This window comes from Tursiops truncatus, chromosome 4, assembly GCF_011762595.2.
Source record: "Tursiops truncatus isolate mTurTru1 chromosome 4, mTurTru1.mat.Y, whole genome shotgun sequence".
Lineage (NCBI taxonomy): Eukaryota > Metazoa > Chordata > Mammalia > Artiodactyla > Delphinidae > Tursiops > Tursiops truncatus.
In genome coordinates, this window is record NC_047037.1 from 144,003,247 (window position 1) to 144,025,588 (window position 22,342).

A 22,342-nucleotide genomic window follows, 5' to 3' on the forward strand; every position below is an offset into this window, starting at 1 on the left:
GGGATGGTCTTGTCCTGCGGCCGGGTGGCAGCAAAGGCTCTGGAGCACGCGAGCACCAGAGGGCTTCAGGTGATTCCCCATGTGAATTGGGATTTTAATTAGTAACATATTTTTTGCTTTTTGCCTCCCTTTGTATCAAGTTAAAGTTGTGCTGAAATACGAGGTGTGTCTATGGCCTGTGAACCGGACTCTGGTTCCCCACCGTTGGGGAAGTGGTGCCAGAGCTCGGGTTCTGGGTGCTCACTGCGCACCAGGCAGTCGTCACGCCTCTCTCGAGGCCAGGCGTCAATCTCAGACCCCTGGACGTCTGCAGGTAACCCGGTGATGAGACTGTCTCTACATCCTGACAAGGGCCTGTTAGGGGAGCAGCGTGGCCCTGAAGGTTCCCAGGGATCCCTGTGCTCCCAGAAAGGCCCCGGGCCCAGATGACGCATGCGTCGCGGGGTGTCTGTGCCGCCGTGGCAGCCGGCGAGCACAGGAAGGTGACGGCGCTGTGCCCTGAAGCTCCCCCGCAGGCGCGAGCACACGCGGGACCCTGCGCAGGGTCATGGGGGAGAGTTGAGAGCAGAGCCGGGCCCGGGAGGCCCTGCGGCACTGAGATGGGGAGCGCCCCTCACCGCAGTGACCCCGTGGCTGCTCCAGCTCCCCTCCTCCCCGTGCTGGCCCTCCTGGGCTCCGGGCAGCTGCCAACCCACCTGGGCACCTCCGGAGAGCGGCCCCATCTCTGCGCCAGTCGCCCCGTCTGCTGCTCTCCGGGGTACAGGGCCTGCGTGGGCGGGGCGTGAGCCGCCCACGCTCGGGGGACAGGCTGGGAACCAGTGGGAGGGCCACGGGCCGCGGTCTGGGCCTGTGCGTGTGCCAGAGGTCGGACACGTAGAACAAGGCGGGCCGTTTGAGTTTGTTTCTAGTTCCACTTTCTTAGAAGCGTGAGTTGTGTTTTTTCCTTGCATAAGTCTACCAAAAATAAGGACTCAGCGGTTCTGTAGAGGCAGGAACTCCAGCATAAACATTTTATGAGGGGTAAAGAGCAGGGTCTTTCTGATTTTTAGTTGTTACGTGGCGAGCACAGTAATTCTTTAAAAGATGGTGAAATATTGTAATAGGTGATTCTTTTGATTGAAAGTATAAGGACTCTCGTTTTATTCTTAAACTTGGACCAGGTTCTGTGTGTGTGCACACACTCCCTCAGGCACGTGTGTGCTCCCTCAGGGGTGTGTGTGGTGTGTGTGTGCACGTGCTCCCCTGGGGGGGGTGTGTGCGCATGCGTGCACACGCTCCCTCGGGTGTGTGTGTGTCTGTTGCCGGGATTGTTGCAGGTCTGAGTCAGTGAGGACCTGGGGGGTCTTGTTTTCGGCAGATGCGCAGCCTTCTCTGTGTCAGCCCCGGGGTTGTGTTAGCACGGCACGCCGGGGTTGTCCCTTTTGGTCTGGTTGTGGCGTGGGCAGGGTCTCTTGCATTAGAATGCAGGCGAGTGCGCGGATCTGGGGGGAAACGCACACGCAGCAGCGCCACCCTCCGCTGCCTGCCCTCCTGAGGCTCTGGGCCACAGGCGGCCGCATCGGCGGGCATGCTGCTTGGTGAAGACAGAAGGGGGTCATGGGGCCGCGGGAGGGGCCCACGCTCGGGGGGGGGGTCGTCAGGCCTGGTGTGGGAGCCAGCCCGAAAGGCAAAGGTCTGAGCGGGTGGCACCGCCCATCTCCTGCGGGTTCAGGAGGGCGGTGCCGGGGGGGACGACAGAACCCACGTGACTGGGAGCATTTCTGTCACCTTCAGGCACCGCGTGTGGAACACGCAGGCTTGTGGCCAGAGGGGTGTGAGTGTCCAAGCCTGGAGCACACGAACTGTTCGTGTCCACCCTGCAGAGGCCAAGCCCGCGGGTCTCTGGGGATGGCCCATCTCAGTGTCCTCTTTGTTCGTGCCCTTGAGGGTTGTTTTCTCTCTTTAGCTAACGTGTGTGTTGTGAAGGTGGAGGGGACCCCTTACCTCTGTAAAACCGATGAAGTTGGAGAAATCTGCGTCAACTCCAGCGCGACGGCGACAGCATACTATGGGCTGCTCGGGATCACAAAGAACATCTTTGAGGTCCGTGCCTGGTCCCTACTTTGTGCAGAGGTCGAGTCCGCAGCTGCGGAGGGGTGGGAGGGGACAGTGCGGCTCTCGGCAGTGCCCGCTCTGTCAGGCCAGCCCTGCGTGGGCACCTCGTGGCGCTAACGGATCCAGGTTGGCCCAGGGAAGCTGGCCTCTGGACCGGAGCCGTGGGGTCGTCAGGAGAGTCCAGCGAGTGCCCCCCAGACCCCGGGCCGGGACGGGACAGGCCGGGAGGGGGAGCACGGGCCGTGGAGGCCAGGAGCCTGAAGGGGGTCTCACCAGACGGCAGGGACTCTGGCCCTGGTGGGAGCCCCTTCCCCTCCAGGGAGACGCGGTGATGCCCGTCTGAGGAGCCACACCCGGCACGGGCAGCGCATGCCTGGCCCTCTCTCTCACCTGCCTGCCGCTCGCTTGGTCCCTGTGGACCACGCCTAACCTTGTCCTCCCCACTCTGTGCAGACTGTCCCAGTCACGGCAGGGGGCACGCCCGTCTCCGACAGACCTTTCACCAGGACGGGGCTGCTGGGCTTCATCGGGCCTGTGAGTATGTCCCGCTGGCAGCCCTGGGCCTGCAGATGGGCTCAGAGCTGGGGAGGGGTGCTGCTCTGCATCCCCTGTGCACAGGACCCCCCCAACAGAGTCCCGGCCTCCAGAACGTCACTGGGGCCAAGCTGGGGAGCCCTGTCTGTAGCGCAGGAGCATCAAGTCCTTAACAGACTTCACCCTCAGCTGCATTCCCATCTCTGACCTTTCCGGTGCTGATGCCTGCCCTGGGTGCTCCCTCGCCCCGCCCCGAAAGCCTGCCAGGCTTAGGGCCTCTTCACCCCTGGTGGCCCCTGCCTGGGTCTCCCTGTCACCGTGGGCAGGGGGCCCGCTGGCCCTGTCTGTGAGTTACTTGGTCTCCGAGCTGTCAGGTCTCTGTAGCAGGGCCTGAGCCACAGGGCCTGCCCACGTGTCCGGGGCCCGACCAGCGTCCTTGCCTTCAGGATAACCTGGTCTTCGTCGTGGGCAAGCTGGACGGGCTGATGGTGGTGGGGGTCCGCAGACACAACGCGGACGACATCGTGGCCACCGCACTGGCCGTGGAGCCCATGAAGTTTGTCTACAGAGGCAGGTGATGCGCTGCGGGTCCCCTTGCCATGCCTTTAGGTTCCTTCTCTAGCTAACCTTCGAGAGGTCTCCTGCAGTGGAAGGAAAGCCTGGTGATTTGAATACACAAAACCTAAAAATTCCTGTTCATCAGAGGAACTTCACAAAGAACAGGATGACATTTGCAGCGAGGATGCCAGAGTTGGAGTCCTCACCGCACACAGAGCTCATGGTTCCTTAGAGGGTGAGATCCAGACCTCGACCTGGGCACGGAGCACAGTGCGCGTGAGGGCGAGGGCACCTGGGCAGCTGCCGGAGAGCCTCGGGAGTGCGGGCTGGAGCGGAGGGCACCCTTTTGCCTGAAATCACCCGAGGCTGTTGTCTCCTGGAATAGAGTCAGTTCGCCTTCTCTGAATGTGTTAGGCAGTCACTTTACAGATTCTCATGTCCATAGAGCACGTAAGGGGGCCCCTGGCCCGGGCCCCGGGCGGCTGGGGCGGGGAGGGGGCACCCTGTCCAGCTTGTCCAGCTCTGAGCTCTCTTTGTCCTGGAGGAGGCAGCCCCTTCTCCTAGTTGGTCCACTCAGCCACTGCACTCCTTCACTGTATTCTTCTCAAGGTAGTGCTTTCGTTACTCAAGCTAAGGTGCCTATAAGCCTGGCTGGAGCCGTCCTTTGAATATACCTTAAAGAAACGATCAGGGAATTCTGCCAGTGGTAGGTGAGCATGGTCTGCCGGCCCTTCTCCGGGTCAGGATGACGGCCGCGAATAAGCACTCGGGAGAAACCAGCAGGGCGGGCAGGCCTGGTGGGTGCGTGCAGCCAGGAGCCGGGGCGCACAGGACTCACAGCAGAAACCGGAGACACCGTCAGTGCAAGTGTCCACCGAGCGGACTCCGGGGTAGCCCACGCCTGCTCCTGGGTGCGTTAGGGAGCCTCGCGTGGCCACCGACACCTGATGGCACCTGGAGGTGAAGCCGGCCCAGCGACTAGCGGGGGGTGCAGGGTGGTCGCACTGGCGGATGGAGAGGTGGCCTACCTGCGTCCACCAGGGAGGAGCTGTGCACTGGACGCGGTCACGGCGTCCCGACAGGACAGTGTTTAGCAGATGGAGTAAATGTAGGGCAGAGGCGGCTGTAGAGTGAGCTGATAAGCTGGAAAGCCAGATAAAGAAATTTCTCCAGAAGTCAAGAAATAGAAAGTTTAAAAGAAAAATTAAGAGGGAAGCGGAGCAAGAAGGGCTGGCATCCTGAGAGCAGACTCGGTGGGGGATGCGTGTCTGGACCCTGAGGAAGGGGGCCCGTGGGGTGGGCCTCCAGCCAGCATGCGTCAGACTCCCCGGCAGAGGGGCTGGAGCCAGAGGATGACAGTGCAGTAACGTTTTAAGTTTTTCAGAGGAACCTTTTTTTTTTTTTTTTTTTGCCGTACGCGGGCCTCTCACCGTTGTGGCCTCCTCTCCTGTTGTGGAGCACAGGCTCCGGACGCGCAGGTTCAGCGGCCATGGCTCACGGGCCCAGCCGCTCTGAGGCATGTGGTATCTTCCCGGACCGGGGCACGAGCCTGTGTCCCCTGCATTGGCAGGCGGACTCTCAACCACTGCGCCACCAGGGAAGCCCTAGAGGAACTTTTAACCTAGATTTTATATTCATCCCAAGATGTCACTTAATTGTGCAGTTGCAGTAAAAGTATTCTTGGGTACGTAAGGTTCAGAAGTTTTGTCACAAAAAGACCATGTTTGTGAAAACACTTCTGGGTGAGGTACTAAGAGAAACAAGATGTGTGAAAGTAAGGAAATGTTAATACTGGGTAAAGTTTGTTGCATTAAAGAGAGTGGGTGCACGTGTGCGTGTGTGTGTGCCTGTGCGTAGCGGCCAAAGGAGCAAGCCTGAGAAGGTAGGTCAGTGAGGGCCCAGAGCTAGCTTGGCAGCCGTGCCAGCAGGATGGGCGTGATGGGGAGACAGATGCTTGTCTCATAAAGAAAAAGAGAATCCACTCAAAGTCCAAAGGAAGAAAAAGGCAGCACAGAGAAAAGGAGAACATGTCGAACTTCTTCGATCAGACGTGAGACAGAAGACCACTGCCGTCAGCCACAGACAGGAGCAGAGTGATGGGTGATGCAAGATTTCGCCTGGACGAAGAAATAGATAATTAACAGAACTTCTCGACAGAGGCTTCTGCATAAAGAAGTACATCACATAGATTAACATTGCAATTAAGGAAAACGTTCTTTACAACGTGTGCCTGGTTGTTTGCTGTGCACTGACGTGCTCTCTGTTTTGTGAATCGAAACTTATTTCATCCACATTGGAGGAGGTTCGTGGCTGCTTCCTTTAAATTCTGTTGGACAACGTCTCCCTCCAGCCCTGCTGCGGCTTCCGTCTGGGCAGGACGGGGCGTCCGCGTCCCGGCCCCCCTTGCCGGGCCGTCATCTCTGTCCCTTCCTCCCCCAGGATCGCGGTGTTCTCCGTGACAGTGCTGCACGATGACCGGATCGTGCTGGTGGCAGAGCAGCGGCCCGACGCCTCAGAGGAGGACAGCTTCCAGTGGATGAGCCGTGTGCTACAGGTGGGGTGCGTGTGGGCACTGGCTGAGCGTGGGCTGACCCTCAAGGTGAGGGGTGGCCCCGCGGAGCTGCCATCCACCGGGGTGAGAGATGTAAACTTGCACGCATCGGTGTTTCCACTGCTGTGCTTTGAGAATTTCAAACGTGTAGCAAGGTGGAAGCATAGCCCAGTGAACCCTTCGCGCCTGGGCTGGGGCTCCGCGTGCTTCCCACCTCGTGACACCCGTTTGACACGCACGTGCCCTCGGCCTCACCCGCGTGCTGCGCACTGTCCTTCCCTACACGTCCACGTTTACATCCTTAAATAATGAACTAGATTCAACAAGTTCTTTTGCGGGGAAGGGAGTAAACTTTGCCTTCAGTAAAGAGCACAAACTAAGTGTCCACTCAGCTTTACTGAATGTAACTTCCATGTAGAAGGAGCCCATTTTCAAGTGTCCAGGTTGATGAGTTTTGACAAATGTACACACCCAGGTAACCACAGGTAAGAGCGCTCCCGTCTAACGGGGAACCGCTGGCTGCTTTGTGTCGCCGGGAATGAGCCCTGCCCCCTCCCTGGACGTCCGTGCAGATGAATCTCAGTGTGGGCTCCTGGTCTGGCATTCTTTCCCTTGGCATCACGTTTGTGTGGTTCCTCGTGGTGTGTGGATCAGTGGCTCATTCCTTTTTATTGCCAAGTTGTGTTCTTTTGCTTATCTGTTCACACCTTGGTGGACGTTGGGTTGTTAATTTTTGGCTATTGTGAATAAGGCTACTGTGGACAATAGTGTACAAATCTTTGGGTGAATTTCAGTCCTGGCGGCTTTTCAGGGAAGCCCTCTGGTGTACCGACAGCTCCGGTTGGTTTTGTGGCGTGTGCTCGGCCCCAGCCACCTAAGAAAGGACACTTGTACAGAGCAGACAAAGTCCAGCGTCAGGGAGGCCAGGGAGCTCTGAGCTTCAGAGGATCGGTTTTTCTACTAATATTTACAACGTTTATTTTTTTTTGTTTTTGTTTTTGTTTTTTTTTTTTTGGCTGTATGCGGGCCTCTCACTGTTGTGGCCTCTCCCGTTGCGGAGCACAGGCTCCAGACGCGCAGGCTCAGCGGCCATGGCTCACGGGCCCAGCCGCTCCGCGGCATGTGGGATCCTCCCGGACCGGGGCACGAACCCGCGTCCCCTGCATCGGCAGGGGGACTCTCAACAACTGCGCCACCAGGGAAGCCCTACAACGTTTATTTTTAATGAAAATTTTTAATGTTTTGTTATGGAATATTTCTGATATACGAAACATACAAAGGAGAGTGTAACAACCCGTGTGTGTCCATCGCTGCTTCAGCAATGACCGACAGTCAAGGCCCCAGCCGTGCCCCGCCCATCCTCCCCGCTTCTCCCTCGGGAGTGCTTGGAAGCAAATCCCGGACTCACAGATTTTACCTGTAAATTTGAGTATGTCTTTCTTTAAAAAAGAAGTACCAGTATCACATCTTAAAAATTAACAATAAAATTTTTATTCAGGTATAATTGACATGTAACACTGTATTAGTTTCAGGTGTACCACATAATGATTTGATTTTGTATATATAGTGAAAGAGTCACTACGTCTAGTTAATGTCCGTCAACACACAGAGTTACAGAATTTTTTTCTCGTGGTGAGCACTTTTAAGATCTACTCTCTTAGCAACTTTGAAACACACAGCACAGCATTATTAACTACAGTCCCATGCTGTACATGGCATCCCCAGTACTTATCACCTTATAACTGGAAGTTTCTCCCTTTTGATGCCTTCACCCATTTCTCCCACCCCGCCACCCCTCACCTCTGGCAACCACCAATCTGTTCTCTCTGTCTATGAGCTCATCTTTTTGTTTTTGTTTTTAGATTCTACATGTAAGAGATCATATGTTTTTGTCTTTCTTCATCTAATTTATCTCACTTAGCATAATACTATGAAGGTCCATCTATGTTGTTGCAAATGGCAAGATTTCATTCTTTTTTATGGCTGAGTAATATTCCTGTGTGTGTGTGTGTGTGTGTGTGTGTGTGTACCACAGTTTCTTTATCCATTCGTCCATTGATGGATGCTTAGGTATGTTGGCTATTGTAAATAATACTACAATGAACAGAGGGGTGCATGTATTTTTTTTAAGTTAGCATTTTGGTATTTTTTTATTCACTTATTTATTTGTTTTTGGCTGCATTGGGTCTTCGTTGCTGCATGCAGGCTTTCTCTAGTTGCAGTGAACAGGGGCTACTCTCTGTTGTGGTGTGTGGGCTTCTCATTGCAGTGGCTTCTCTGGTTGCAGAGCATGGGCTCTAGGCACATGGGCTTCAGTAGTTGTGGCTCTCGGGCTCTAGAGCACAGGCTCAGTAGTTGTGGCACAGGGGCTTAGTTGCTCCGTGGCCAGTGGGGTCTTCCCGGATCAGGGCTCGAACCTGTGCCCCTGCATTGGCAGGCAGATTCTTAACCACTGTGCCACCAGGGATGTCCAGCAGTTTTGGTTTTTTTCCAATAAATACCCAGAAGTGGAATGGGTGGATCATATAGTAGTTCCATTTTTAGTTTTTTGTTTTTTTTTTTTTTTGCAGTACGCGGGCCTCTCACTGTTGTGGCCTCTCCCGTTGCGGAGCACAGGCTCCGGACGCGCAGGCTCAGCGGCCATGGCTCACGGGCCCAGCCGCTCCACGGCATGTGGGATCTTCCCTGACCGGGGCACGAACCCGCGTCCCCTGCATTGGCAGGCGGACTCTCAACCACTGCGCCACCAGGGAAGCCCATTTTTAGTTTTTTGAGGAACCCCCATACTGTTCTCCATAGCGGCAGCACCAGTTTACTTTCCCACCAGCAGTGCACGAGGGCTGCCTTTTCCCCACATCCTCGCCAACACTTGTTGTTTCTTGTCCTTTTGATAATAGCCATTCCAACAGGTGTGAGGTGATATCTCATTGTGGTTTTGATTTGCATTTTCCTGATGATTAGTGATGTTTAGCATCTTTTTATATACCTGTTGGCCATTATATGTCTTCCTTGGAAAAATGTCTATTCAGGTCCTCTGCCCATTTTTTAATTGCATTATTTGATTTTTGTTTTTGTTTTATTTTGCTGTTGATTTGTATGAGTTTCTTATATATTTTGGATCTTAACCCTTATCAGATATATTATTTGCAAATATTTTCTCGCATTCAATAGGTTCCTTTCATTTTGTTGACGGTTTCCTTTGCTGTGCAGAAACCTTTTAGTTTGATGTAGTCCCACTTGTTTATTTTTGCTCTTGTTGCTTTCGCTTTTGGTGTCAAATCCAAAAAAATCATCACCAAGACTGATGTCAAGGAGTTTACCATAGCCTATGTTTTATTCTAGGAGTTTTACGGTTTCAGGTCTTACATTCAAGTCTTTAATCTATTTTGAATTAGTTTTGTGTGTGGTGTCCAGTTTTCCCGACACCATTCATTGAGGGGGCTCTCTTTCCCTGTTGTCTGTTCTTGTCTCCTTTGTTGTAAGTTAACTGACCACATATGTGTGGGATTATTCCTGGGCTCTCTATTCTGTTCCATTGATCTACATGTGTTTTTGTGCCAATACCATACTGTTTTGATTACTATAGCTTTATGATATTTGAAATCACTGAGCGTGATACTTCTAGCTTTGTACTTCTTTCTTAAGATGACTTTGACAATTCAGGGTCTTCTGTGGTTCCGTACAAATGTTAGTGTATTTTCTAGTTCTGTGAAAAATGCCGTGGGTGTTTTGATATTGCATTAAGTCTGAAGATGGCTTTGGGTAGTATGGACATTTCAACAATATTAATTCTTCCAATCCATGAACTCAGAATATCTTTCCATTTATTTGTATCGTTTTCAATTTCTTTTATCAGTGTCTCATAGTTTTAAGTGTACATGTGTCCTTCACCTCCTTGGTTAAATTTATTCCTAGGTATTTTGTTCTTTTGGATGTAATTGTGTATATAATTTTATACATATATATATATATATATATATATATATATACATATATATAAAATTAAATATTTAGTCACTATTCAAATTTCCTGGGTTATCTAATGTTTAGTATGTGTGTTAAACTCAGGATCAAAATAAGGTAAAAATTGCACTTGGTGGGGCCAGGCTTTTGAGTCTTTTTTAATTTTTCGTCTCACTATGAACTAGTGGATTATAGTTGTTGTATTTTTGACAGTGGTCAGTGGGAGCCTCTTCGGACTGGCTCTTGAGCCCTTTAGACACACCTCCTGGGTTCTTTGAGGCCACACCCGGGAACAGGAAGCTCGATTCCTGGGGAGGTGGTGCATTTTGTGTCCTAGACCCGACACTCCTGGGGCCCCGCTGCCTTCTAGGGGAAGTGGAATTTGGGCACTGTCTGGGAACTTGATGTTACTGGCTTTTTTCAGTGGACAGAGTAGGAGGTGATGTCCGCCTGCTTTGCAAGATTACCTGCATCATGGGTTTATGCTGCTAGTTCCAGCTCAAGACCTCAGGGTTTTTTCTTAAGTCACCGATCTTTCTCCACAACGAAAAATTGCAGTGGTGATACTTCCAGCAGAAGTACTCATATCCTGAGGCCACTCTGCACACAGCACAGTCTCCAAATAACCGTCTCCACACTACCTCTCAAGTGTGAAATTTCCGAGCGCAGCTTAAGATGTTTTTTCAATTCTTTTTGCCCGTGGGACTGGATTAATGAAATTCCTGTGTTTAAAGTCACTATAAATAGATTCTCTCTGGGGCTGGGCTACCAACCTGATTCCACTTTGGTTGAGTTCGTTTTATTTTACTTTCAGTTGTTAGGGATTGCTTTTTTAAATTTTAAGTTTTTTGTGTGTAAAATATATACATGGTTCCAAATTTGAAAGCAAGGTGTATTCAGAGGAGTCCAGCTTCTGCCTGCCTTGCTGTTCACTGCTTCTCCCACAGGAAGTCACTTAACTACCTTTACGGCTTTTTTTTAATGTGAGCAGTTACAGATTTATATTCGATTGTGTACATACACAGAACGTGTGTGTAAGTGATAGGAAATGCACACTCGCCTCGCCATGTTTCTCTTCTAGCAAAACGTCCCAGAGGTCACAGTTCCCCGTCTCATGCCCCCCCTTCCAGGCCATCGACAGCATCCACCAGGTGGGCGTGTACTGTCTGGCCCTGGTTCCTGCGAACACCTTGCCCAAGGCCCCTCTAGGAGGGATTCACGTTTCTGAAACCAAACAGCGCTTTCTGGAGGGGATGCTGCACCCGTGTAACGTGTTAATGTGCCCTCACACGTGTGTTACCAACCTTCCCAAGCCTCGCCAGAAGCAGCCAGGTTAGTGTACATCACACAACACGTCTATTCTGTCTTCAGACTGCGGCAGCTACGCTTGTGTTTAACTGGTGCAGCCCTGTTGAACGCTCCATCTCTGGGGTCGGGGCTAAGAGCCAGAGCGAACGGCACACCGGGTCGGTCCCCACCTCCTGCCCCCCAGGGGAGAGCACAACCCCACGTCCCCAGCATGGGGGTTCCCCCCGCCTGTTAGCACCCACCCCAGGACTGGATTCAGGCCTGGCGTCTGAGCTGTGGAGGCTGCTCCCTGGGGGCAGAACTGATGCCCAAGAGCAGCCCTGGAGCTTGAAATCTAAAGCGCCGCTGCGGCCACCATTGTGCCGTGGGGCGCCGGCCACGCCGAGGCCATGGGGCCTGTGGGTGCCGCGCGTGCTGCTACTCGGCTCTGTCATCAGCCACAGTCACCGGGTTGATCTAGGAAGCCCCAACAAACGGTCAACTTCCCTTCCCTGGTTTAACTCTTATGTACAGTTTTTCATTCCTTTGGTAATGTAAATTTTTAGTAAATGCTAACCTTTGTTGATCATTACACACATAAAATACCATTAAATGAAACACAACCAGTAAAACAATGAGATAAATACATTAAGAGTTTAGCTGCGGCTGAGGTCAAATCATATCTCCCCAGGGCATCTGCCATGTGGTGAATGTCTCCATCTGGTTTGTTTGTAAGAGAGAGATTCTGTTTGTCACTTAGCATAACCCTTGTAGCTGGTTTCCCGAACACCTGTGTCATAGTGAAGAATTAAATGCCTGCCTGTTCAAATAAAAAGTTGTGTGATGATTACCTCTCAGACGGCACCCACCTCTCACTCGCAATCCCCCCTCGTTTTCTAGAGGTTGGGCCAGCCTCCATGGTTGTTGGGAACCTGGTCGCTGGGAAGAGAATCGCTCAGGCCTCGGGGAGGGAGCTGTCTCACCTGGAGGACAGTGACCAGGCGAGGAAGGTAAGGGTGGGTGGCTGGGGGGAGGAGGGGCCTCCCTGGCGGGTGGGAAGCCGCCAGCACTGAGCGCCCCCCGTGCGCCCCGCAGCTCCTGTTCCTGCCCGACGTGCTGCGCTGGCGGGCCAGCACCACGCCCGAGCACCTGCTCTTCCTGCTGCTCAGCGCCAAGGTGAGGCCGCCCACGCCTGCGGGCCACGCGCTGCCCGCCTAGGAGGGGGGCTGAGGTCTGTTTCCCAGCTGTGGCACTCAGGCTCAAGGCCTCACGTTTGGAGAACAGCAAGCCTTGGCACCCAGGCCCCGGCTGGCCTGCCTCTCTCTGTGGGAGCCTCAGCTTCCACACAAGCCACACAGTTACCTTTCTGTGGCTTTTATATTTAACAGGAAAATTCTCATTACCTTGTCTTTTGATTATGAATAGTATGCATGTAAGTACTCCTAAGTGAACTAAAAGGAAATGTTTATTTTGTAAAGATTAGGAATTTAGACCTTCTACATTTGTTGATAGCTTTAACATGACAAATACTGCTTACTGCCCTGATCCTGGGTACCTTTCAGCGGGCGTTACATGATACCAGGGGCTTCTAGGGTATAAAGGAGAAACTGTAAGTTGTGGGCCCGTAGACAAACTATGAAAACATGAAAAATAACAATGAAAACCCTGCATGACTCTCTGTCAGGCGCTCCCGGGCCAATGAGGACGCTTGTGCTCTGACGTCTTAGAAACACTGGCCTTGGGACTTCCCTGGTGGTCCAGTGGTTAAGACTCTGCACTCCCAATGCAGGGGGCCCAGGTTCAGTCCCTGGCTGGGGAACTCAGATCGTGCATGCCGCATGGTGCAGCCAAAAAACAACAGAAAGAGAAACACCAGCCTGGCTTTCAGTCCTGCTCATTACTGGCCACTGCTCCTTCATTCAAAAATATTGATTGCTGCCTGCTACATACACAGTGTTAAAGAAGACAGAAAAGGCCCCTGTTCGCCAGACAGTGAATTAAGTCTTCCTGTGGCTGATGGAACTCTAAAGCCAATAAGTAACTGTTGACCAAGATAAAGTCAGCTCATGGCGAGAAGCTGAAAATCAGTGCAGCCGGGGCTGTGAGGCGGCGAGGCCGGGGCACTGGGCTGACCCCAGGCGTGAGCCGTGAGGGGTGTGATGGGGCCCGTGATTCCGAGCGACTCCTCTGGATTGTAAGAGGGCAAGGGTGGGAGCAGCGGGCCAGGGGGCCGTGGTCCAGGCGAGAGATGGCCATTCAGAGAAGAGGACGTGGGGATGTAGGCGCGTGTGAGGGGGGGTCAGAGGCAGGCCCGCGGGATCGAGGGTGGCCTGCGTGGGGGCTGAGCGCCTGTGCAGATGGAGCACTTCCCAGGGAGGAGGGGGCTGTGGGTGGGCGTGTCCAGAGACACCACCAGGAGCACAGTCAGCCGAGAAGACCCCATGATCGTCTTTAAAGCTCAGAGCTCAGGAGGAACCAACAGAAGACCACCTGGCCTTCTCCAGGTGCATTCCAAAAACTTGTAAGTTTTTGCACTTCTTTTGGCTTGTCAACCTTCTGAGGTTTGAATTGTCCTTAGGTCTCCAAGGATATGCCGGCTTTCGACCCGGGAGGAGGCCTGTGCCTAGCAGGTGGTGTCCCTGGCACGAGGTGGCCCCTAGCCTTGGGGACTGGGGGGGCTCTGGGCCTTTGGGCTCCCGGTGCGTGCCTGGCATGGCGCTCTGTACCTCGGCTTGGGTGTGAGGAGAGTCTGACCAGCTGTGCAAAGCTCCCGGACCTGCGTGGTGCGACCTCGGCCAAGGAGCAGTGAGGGATTTGGACGCTGCACCGGGCTGTCCTGGAGGCCGGTGGTGGTTAGGCCGAGTGGCGCTGTACTTCTCCTGAGAAGGACCGAGAGAGCTGTGAGCCCTGACTCGGGTCGGCAAGGGGAGGGAGGGTCAGCTCGGAGCTGGTCCCTGGCCCAGCTCTCCTCCGCAGAGGCCCAGGTGCGGGGTGCCCCACCAGCCACTCGTCCGCCCAGGCTCCCTGAAAGAGCAGCCTGTGGCGACCCAGGCCCCAGGACCTGGTGGATGGGGTGCCTGAACATGCATCAGGGTTCAGTTTAGGGGCCTGTATTTACTGTTTCTCATTTGCTTGTGTGTGTTTATATTCAAGATAAGGGTTGCTTTTAGGGAGGGAGAGGATGGAACTGGGGGTGTATGTAGAGTGGTGGTGATTTATTTTATAAAAGAGACATTGAAACAACGTGGCAAAATACTAGGTAATGAAAAACTGGGTGTTTATTACATTATTCTTTATACTACTGTTATATTTAAAATATTTTATCATAATGGCCAAAAGGGTTTTCTTCAGTCGCCAAGTCTTTGACCGTGGTGGACAACCAGGCTCTGAGAAGACTGCAGATGGGTCTGGAGTGGCACCTGTCCTGGTTCCTGACCACAGGGGCTCAGACACGGGCTGTGCGCGGAGTGTCCATGGGTCGTCCCCTGCCCCCCGCTCAGCAGTGCCCACGATTGCTTTCCTAGGGCACAGTCACCAGCACCACCACCTGCATCCAGCTGCACAAAAAGGCTGAGAGAGTGGCCGCTGCTCTGATGGAGAAGGCCAGGCTGACCACCGGGGCCCACGTGGCCCTGGTCTACCCCCCAGGTGAGGACCTGCCGGCCTGCCCTCTGCCCGTGCCCACCCTGCGCTCCCGTCACGCGTGCCTCCACCCCTGTGAGCACTTGTGTGTAATTGTGAGTCCACTCTTGCCTGTCTTAGTGCAGCCTTTCCTTTCTGTTTGCTTTCTTCATCTGGCTGTTCTTCCCGTATCTCTCCCCTTTGTTTTATTACTAGAAAGCAAACACCCTTGTAACCACCAACCAGGTCGAGAAATGGATCTTTGCTTTTCCCGTCCCAACCACCTCCTCCATTCTCCAACAGTAGCCTCTGTCCTGACCTCTGTGGTCACCATTTCTTCCATTTCTCCATAGTTTGATCACCCAGATGAGCGTCCTAGTCATCACAGTTTAGTCTGCCGATTTTCTTTAAATCTGATATATTTTTAAGTCTCCTTTAACCTGCAGGCTGCCCTCTGTCCATCTCTTCTGTGGCCCTGGAGCGTCTCCGCCGTCTGGGGTGGCTCCGTGTATGCCGCCGGGCGGGCGGCTGCTCCTGGGCTCCCACGGGGAACCCGGGGTCAGACTCCCTCGCAAGACCCTAAGGCTGTTTCTTTCTTTTGCGGAATTAGCACGCTAGCAGCCATTGACATTCTCTGTCCCGCGTTCATTAACGCTTTAAGGGTCACTAAATAGTGGTGTTCTGTCCTTTCTTTTTCACTTATCAGCCGTAAACTATAAACAGACACTTGCCCTCGTTAGTATCTGGTCACCCAGTGGTAGAATTCAGCTGTGAAAGGTAGAGTAAGTGTTGCTTCTTTCCTTCTATCAATGAAATGAATTCTGTTTCTTGTCGCACCCTAGTGGGAGCTTGCTCCCACGTCCTCGGGTGTGACCTCCCGTCCTAATGCCTCCTGCTGTCTGCTGGGACCAGGTGCCCCGGCCAGTTCTCCGTGGAGCCTGGTGTTCACAGCACCAGTTTGGGCCAGGGGCTCGTCCCTCCTGGGCTGGCCGCTGGCCGTTGGCCCTTTCCTTGAACAGAGGTCTGATTTAAAATGAGTATAATAATTATATCTTGGAGACAGGCAGTGGCTCATGAGTTCATACTGCTGCACCTGATCAGATTCAGGGTTACAGGCTTTTACTGAACCCTTCTTGACGTTCCGTCTGCTTTACGCCTGTGTCTCCCTTCTTCCCTACTGAGAATCCTGATTCTCCAGGATGGGAGTCGATAGAATTCAAATATCCCAAGATCACTCACTTGCTTTACCCTGTGTCACAAGCAGCACCTCCAAAATAACGGTAGTAATACGTGACCACCTGTGTGATTTTTGAAAGCAGCTTAAATATTTTCACACGTGCTTTCTCCACCCGTTTTCCCTGTAGCTGTGCTCTCTGTGTCACCGGGGCGGGTGGGGCTGGGGGCCTGCAAAGCCGGCCTCTCCTCACCCTCAGTCCCAGTGACTGCGTTCAGTCTCTTTCTGCCACGCTGGTTCTCTAATTGGTTTCTCAGGAAGGTTCATTGGAACAGTATCCCCTGAGTTCTTGCTTGTTGGTAACAGTCTGTACACTTCGTAATGAAAGTTGTTTTTGCTAGATAAAAAAATCCCTGGCTCACATTTTCTTTTCTTGAGCCTCTCAAATATGTGTCCATTTTCTCCTGGCCTGAAGCATCAAGTCTGACGATAATCTAATTTTCTTCCTCTTATGAGTCACTGGCCTTTTTGCTCTAGGTGCCAAAAGGACATTTTTTTTCCCTTCTTAAAGTCCGGCATATGGTTGTAACATTGATTATTACAGGGCGGCATTCTCTTACCTAAGGTATCTTTGGAAGGCAGCTACGCTCACCACTATACCATCAATGCCGTACAATGTATAAAGTATCTTTAAATAAGAAGATGCAAATCTTTTTTTTTTTTTTTTTTAATTTCAAGGAAGTTTTCTAGAACCGTAGTCTTTTCTCTGTCCCTTCCCTTGCTTTGATTTTCTTCGCATCTCCTGACTGCTCCCATGGCCCACGTGTTAGGTCTTCTCTGTCGTTTTCCCCAGGGGTGTCTCCGTTGAGTTTCCAGTCTCGTCCTCTTCGTGGTTTCTGTGTCCATTGTCTTGTTTGCTCTTGGGCTCCTTCTAGTTCCATCTTCGTTTCTGAAATGATTTTTTTATAATTTCTACTTCTTTCCTCATTTCTTTTTTCTAGTTCTGATTTTGGTTATTCTTTCATATCTTGCATCATTTTCTTAATGCATTTTAGCACATGTTAAAATGGGCTGCAGTTCTTATCTGCTGACCTTGTCTGGACAGATGACCATCTGCCCCTGATTCTTTTCCTTGTACCTTGGGTGGGACTTGGCCCCCGGGCCATCCACACGGACCCCCCACCCCTCCCGTCTCCTTCTGCGCCCCACACCCTGAGCCCCGAGCCCCACTCCGTGGGCCTCTCTGTGTTGGGCTGGATTGCTGGCCCCAAACCCTCATGGCTGCTCACTGGCGCTGGTGAGTGGGTGAACGGTTTCCGTCCCTCGCCCTGCTCTCTGATCAGACCCACAGTTGTGGGAACAAGATGCCTGCGCCTCCCCAGTCGGGATGTCTGGGCCTCCTGGGGGCTCCCAGCCCCCCCGGCTCCCTCCGGTGCCACCTGGCTCCTGTGGAATCCCCTCACTCTGCCCAGTGCGGCCCCTATAGCCCATCTTCCCCGTCGGCGCCCGCTCTGCCTCTCCTGCCTTGTCTTGGGGTCCTGGCTCTGGGAGTTTGCTGCTTGGCTGTTAGGGGATGCTTTTCTCCTGCGTCTGGCGCATGGGTGGTGGCACTCGGAAGACCTTTCCCTTTCCCTTTCCCTTTCCTGGGCGGCCTGGGCCTTCGCTGGAACAGGAATCACAGGTTTCTCTGGCGTGGCAGGTGCTTCCCCAGGGTTGTAGGTGATTTTCTTTTTTCCCCCTTTTATAAGTCTGTTGTTGTTTTGCCTGGAAGCTTGTTAGTTCTAGTTCAGGAATTTTACTGGGAAACGCCTGGGTCTAGGTCCTCTCTCACTTTCCTGCCCACTTAATCTTCATCTCAGGAAACTGTTCTTTTTCGTTACTGCCTTTTCTCCCTCTTTTTCATGCTTCTGGAACTCCTGACTCAGGTTTTGAGTACCGTCTCTTTTCAGTGTGTCTGGCAGGACACGACTTGTGCTGGGCACTTTCTCTCTGCTTGTGGGATCTGGGGGCCTCTTCCCAGGGCGCTGCCATGGAGGGCTCCCTGCCCGGCAGCCAGGGCGAGCTGGCGGCCCGGCCTGTTTCTGGACGTGGACGCGTGACGGCTCGGACACCTCGGGCTCCCACTGGCGTTACAGTTACGCTGCTCTTTCCGGTCCCGGGAACGTGCGGTCATTTCTCTCCAGGACTGATTGCATCTCCCACTCTTCTCGTCTCCCTGGCCTCAGTGTGAGGCAGACATCTCCCCGGCCGAGATGAGGCCAGGGACAAAGCCGCTCGGGAGCCCCGGCCATCACCATCCACACCCGGCGGAGAGCCTGGGAGGACCACGGCCATGCAGGGGCTCCGGGCTGCAGCTGCAGGCGTGCAGCGTGAGGACATGCTGGGGGTGAGGGTTGCTGAAGTAACAGGAGAATAGGAGAAAAGACGGAAGGAGGCCCAACGCCTCTCTCTCTTTGGGGCATGTTTAACACTGTTTATAAAAAATTTTTAGTGAATAAAGGAAAATGCTTGTTGAAGTCCTGAATTTACAACCTTACCAGCAGGTGGAGAGTATAATGAATAGCTGGAGGGCAGATCCCACCCTGCTTGAAGTTTTGCAGATGCACACCGGTGTGTGTGTGCACGTGTGTGTGTGTGTGTGCGTGCGCACGTGTTGTGCATTCCCTGGTTTACTGTGAGGGGCCAGGACTTTCTCCTTACAGGGGTGTGTGGCCCTGGGGTGACTCTCTGGGAGCTGCAGGTGGGGTGCGGGCAGGGACAGGGCTGCCCCGCATGTTCGCCTGGTGATGCCAGGACAAGAGGAGATGCACACGCAGGGACAGCAGGAGCTAGATGAGCTCGTGGAAGTGAGTTGCTGATGGTGCTTTCATGTGTTCAGTTTGGTGATACCTTTGTGGCGCGTTGGGCAGAGTGGCCCTGCTGGGTGTGAGGATGCTCACACGCGTGTCGACCTGCCTGCTGGCTCTGTCTCCTGGGTGGTCCCTGGTGGGTGGGCTCAGGCCCGTAAAGATGACCGTGCTGAGTACCCCTGGCCCTGATGGAGCATCGTGAACTTGTAATCTGGTGAAACCCGTGAGCTGGGTTAAACGTTGTGTATTTATTTTGACCCTGGAATCAAAACAGCCTGAGACTGGTGTCTGGTAGCCAGATGTTGTCAGGCAGTGCCTTGTGTGATTTGAGGACAACATCTGGAGGAGTCTCCAGGGTGTGGGACTCAGGTGTCCTCAAGTCGGACTGAGTTCAAGAGGGGAAGATGGGTTTTAAGTGTGGTACAGTTCCCCCCAGAACTTGAAACACATGAAAGAGTTGAAGGAGCAGTCAGTGGTCCCACGTTGTGGCGCGGGGTTGAGAGCGGGGCAGGGACATCCTGGCCCATCCCCAGGGGTGTGGGCCTCCCTGGAGAAGCGGCCAGGCCCCCCATGTCAGGGCGCAGATGCACGCGAGAGGTGCAGGGCTTCCGGGGTGGGCAGCTTGCCCACCCGCCCTCCATGGCCTCCTCTGGGCCGTGACTGCGCCCCCCCCCCCCCCGGCCTCCCCGTGTCTGGGCGGGGGTGACCTGCAGCGGGGTGGCTCTCTGTCCCTCCGCAACAGCGCTGTTCAGTGCACACCGTTAGTGTGGGGGAGGGTGGTTTTGTTCAAGCACAGCAGGTGAGGCCCCTGGTCTTTCTCGTGGATCCATGGCCCTGGACGTGGAGAGCAGCCTTTGACCCGCTGACGCCCTCTGACCATGTGTCTCCCCAGGGGTGGACCTCATTGCCGCCTTCTACGGCTGCCTGTACTGCGGCTGCGTGCCCGTCACTGTGCGGCCCCCGCACCCCCAGAACCTCGCCACCACACTTCCCACCGTCAAGATGATTGTGGAGGTAGGCAGGCACCACGGCCGGCAGGGCGGACCTGACCGTGGGCCCGTGTGCAGTTCGCTCCCAGGCGCCGAGTCTCACTTGTGCCTTCAACCCCTGTGCCCTGCAGGTCAGCAAGTCTGCGTGCGTACTCACGACGCAGGCCATCACGCGGCTGCTCAAGTCCAAAGAAGCACTGGCCGCCGTGGACGTCAGGACCTGGCCGACCATTCTAGATACAGGTGCGCGTCCTCGCTGCGTTGGTGTGCTCGCTGGCCCCGCCAGGATCAGCCCCCTTTCCTTCCTTTGTTGTAGGGATTGCGTTGTCGCCACGTAAACATAAAGGTTGGCTAAGAGCAGCTTAGCAGCTTCAGTAAATGGTGAGAGGCTACTAACAGGAGGCTCGCCGGCTGGGTGCCTGACAGCCTATGTCCACCAGCTCGAGCCTAGAGCCGGGCGCGCAGAACGGAGGGCGGCTGGTGGGGAGCAGAGGTCCTTCCAAGGCCCGGCGCCTGTGGACGAGCTCCCCTTGCTGCCTTTCATGCCCGCGCAGCGGTTGGCAGTTGCGGGGACATAGACGGTGCCCACAGCACACACACACCCGTCCTGGGTCCCCATCATGGGTGTGTGCTCCCGCGCCCCAGGAAATGCTTGTGGGCCCCCTCTGCCTTGGCCTGTTGGGTCAACCATCAAGACACCCCAAACCAGCAGCACCCTCCAGGCTCCATCGGTAACTCGAGGTGCACGGCCACATGGGTGCCAGCCGGCAAGCAGAGAGGGGTCCCTCCTTCCCCATCGCACCTGGTGGGTATAGGTGCCTGTCCTTGCCCACCAGGGCACTGCCCACGAGAGGAAGTCAGGGACCGTGTTGTCAGTGGCCACCTGCCTGATACCAGCAACAGGCACGGGGAGCTGGTCCAGGGCGGCTGGCGGGGTGCCCAGGGGTGGGCCCGGGAGCAGATGGGCTCCGGGGAGTCCCCTCACCTCACCCGCTCCCTGCCCTCGCCTCGCCTGTGCCCACCTGTGCGTGGTCAGTGCTGTGCCCATCTCATGGTCCTGAAGGAATGCGATGAAGCACCCAGAGCCCTGGGGGCCCATCCTTAGCACTTACTGTGCACAGAGATGTCGGTAATCCTGGCTCCATCACAGGCTCCGGGACCCTGGCCAAGTCCCTGCTCCTCTGAGCTTTCCTGTGGGGCTCTCTCGGCCCATCTCCAGCCCTCTGTGTCCACCTCGTCCCCTGTCCCCATCCCCACATGCTCGGCGTGGTCGCGAGGGTCCGTTCCACGTGACCTTCCCTGCGTGCACACGCGGCCTGCTCTCCCGCAGCCTGACTTCTGCTCTGAGCTCCCCAGCTCCCCAGGTGCGTCCTGTCTCCTCTCTCCCCACGAGAACCTGAGCTAGCATCCACGCCACCCATGTCTCCTGACCGACAGATGACATACCCAAGAAGAAGGTGGCCAGCATCTTCAGGCCCCCGTCCCCAGATGTGCTCGCATACTTGGACTTCAGCGTGTCGACCACGGGGATCCTGGCGGGTGTGAAGGTGGGTCCTCTGGCTGGAGCTCCCCTCCACTCCGGCCCCTGACACAGTGGGCGGGCAAAGGGCAGAAGGGTGTTGGCTGCAGGTCTGTGCAGGCCCTTCCTCCTCCCAGAGCTTAAAGCAGCAGTTTTGCTCCTTAAAGTTTGTGTTAAATACCAATATACCCCAGGATTAGGTTAGCCTGAGAGTGATGCGTATTTTAGTGTTTTATGGTAACGTCTAAACTTTCTGATTCATGACTATCTGGCCTCGAGGACCAGGCGACTTGGATGAGTCTGTCACATTAGCAGGCACCAAACGCTCCACTAAAGGTCTCTATTACCCTGCACTTTCGCCTAGAAGATTCCTAGTGTGCCGTGCCTGGGTACTGATTGGTGTGTGTGGGATTGGGGCCAGCCACCCTTTCGGGAAGTGAAGGTGTCCGGCTGCTGTGGGCAGCAGGCACTGCCGTCAGCCCTCCCTCTTCCCTCACATCACTGAGCAGAGCTTTCCTTTCACCCCTTAAGATGTCGCACGCAGCCACCAGCGCCCTGTGCCGCTCCATCAAGCTGCAGTGTGAGCTGTACCCCTCCAGGCAGATCGCCATCTGCCTCGACCCCTACTGTGGCCTCGGCTTTGCCCTGTGGTGTCTGTGCAGGTGAGTGTGCAGATAGAATGTGCAGGTGAGTGGAGGGTGAGTGTGCAGGTGAGTGGAGGGTGGGTGTGCGGGGGAGTGGAGCTGAGTGTGCAGGGGAGTGGAGGGTGAGTGTGCAGGTAGAACCCCCCCACTCCTTACCCCACCCCCAGCTGAATTGCTTCTTCAGACGTCCCCTTTCTAAGGTACATTTTTGACGCCCACCAAGCAGAGGATACATGTGTGAGTGGGTTGGTTTGTGTGGGTGTTTGGTGGGTTGGAGTTCGGGTCTGAAATTGAGTAAAAGAGTAAAAATGCCTTTTTATTAAGTGCACACTCTCCGTTACTACTAATTCCATCCAGAACAGGGAAGTAGGAACCCATCTTTGTAAGCAGAACCCCGTCCCTGCCGGCTGGCCCATCCCTGACAGCGACCCTGGATCCTTGAGTGCTGGTGGCGGGACCTGCGCCCCCAAGTTTTCTACTGAAAGCCCCACTCGGCCAGAGCAGAAAGGGTGGGCTCTGCCGGGAAGGGCAGTGTCCTTGACGGGAGAGGCGCCCACAC

At 54.4% G+C, this 22,342-nt stretch overlaps 1 protein-coding gene across 40 annotated transcripts in view; it reads left to right on the forward strand.

Annotated features, from left to right (window-relative positions):
* The window catches only part of DIP2A (disco interacting protein 2 homolog A), a 90,388-nt gene that overhangs the window by 57,392 nt on the left and 10,654 nt on the right, over positions 1 to 22,342 (forward strand). For 15 of the 40 annotated variants that reach the window (XR_004526478.2, XR_004526477.2, XM_073804624.1 and 12 more), the window contains 12 exons: positions 1,946 to 2,082; positions 2,548 to 2,628; positions 3,075 to 3,202; positions 5,626 to 5,740; positions 10,831 to 11,032; positions 11,888 to 11,997; positions 12,083 to 12,163; positions 14,512 to 14,635; positions 19,524 to 19,645; positions 19,752 to 19,863; positions 21,058 to 21,167; positions 21,671 to 21,801. Coding sequence is in view for 21 of the 40 variants with exons in the window: in XM_073804624.1 (XP_073660725.1) it covers positions 1,946 to 2,082; positions 2,548 to 2,628; positions 3,075 to 3,202; positions 5,626 to 5,740; positions 10,831 to 11,032; positions 11,888 to 11,997; positions 12,083 to 12,163; positions 14,512 to 14,635; positions 19,524 to 19,645; positions 19,752 to 19,863; positions 21,058 to 21,167; positions 21,671 to 21,801 (1,453 nt within the window). In the remaining 19 variants the exon portion in view is untranslated. Of the gene's footprint in view, positions 1 to 1,945; positions 2,083 to 2,547; positions 2,629 to 3,074; positions 5,746 to 10,830; positions 11,033 to 11,887; positions 11,998 to 12,082; positions 12,164 to 14,511; positions 14,636 to 17,965; positions 19,646 to 19,751; positions 19,889 to 20,950; positions 21,168 to 21,670; positions 21,802 to 22,342 lie in introns of those variants that run through there. The other 25 variants (XM_033856304.2, XM_033856305.2, XM_033856303.2 and 22 more) reach the window with 25 other exon arrangements.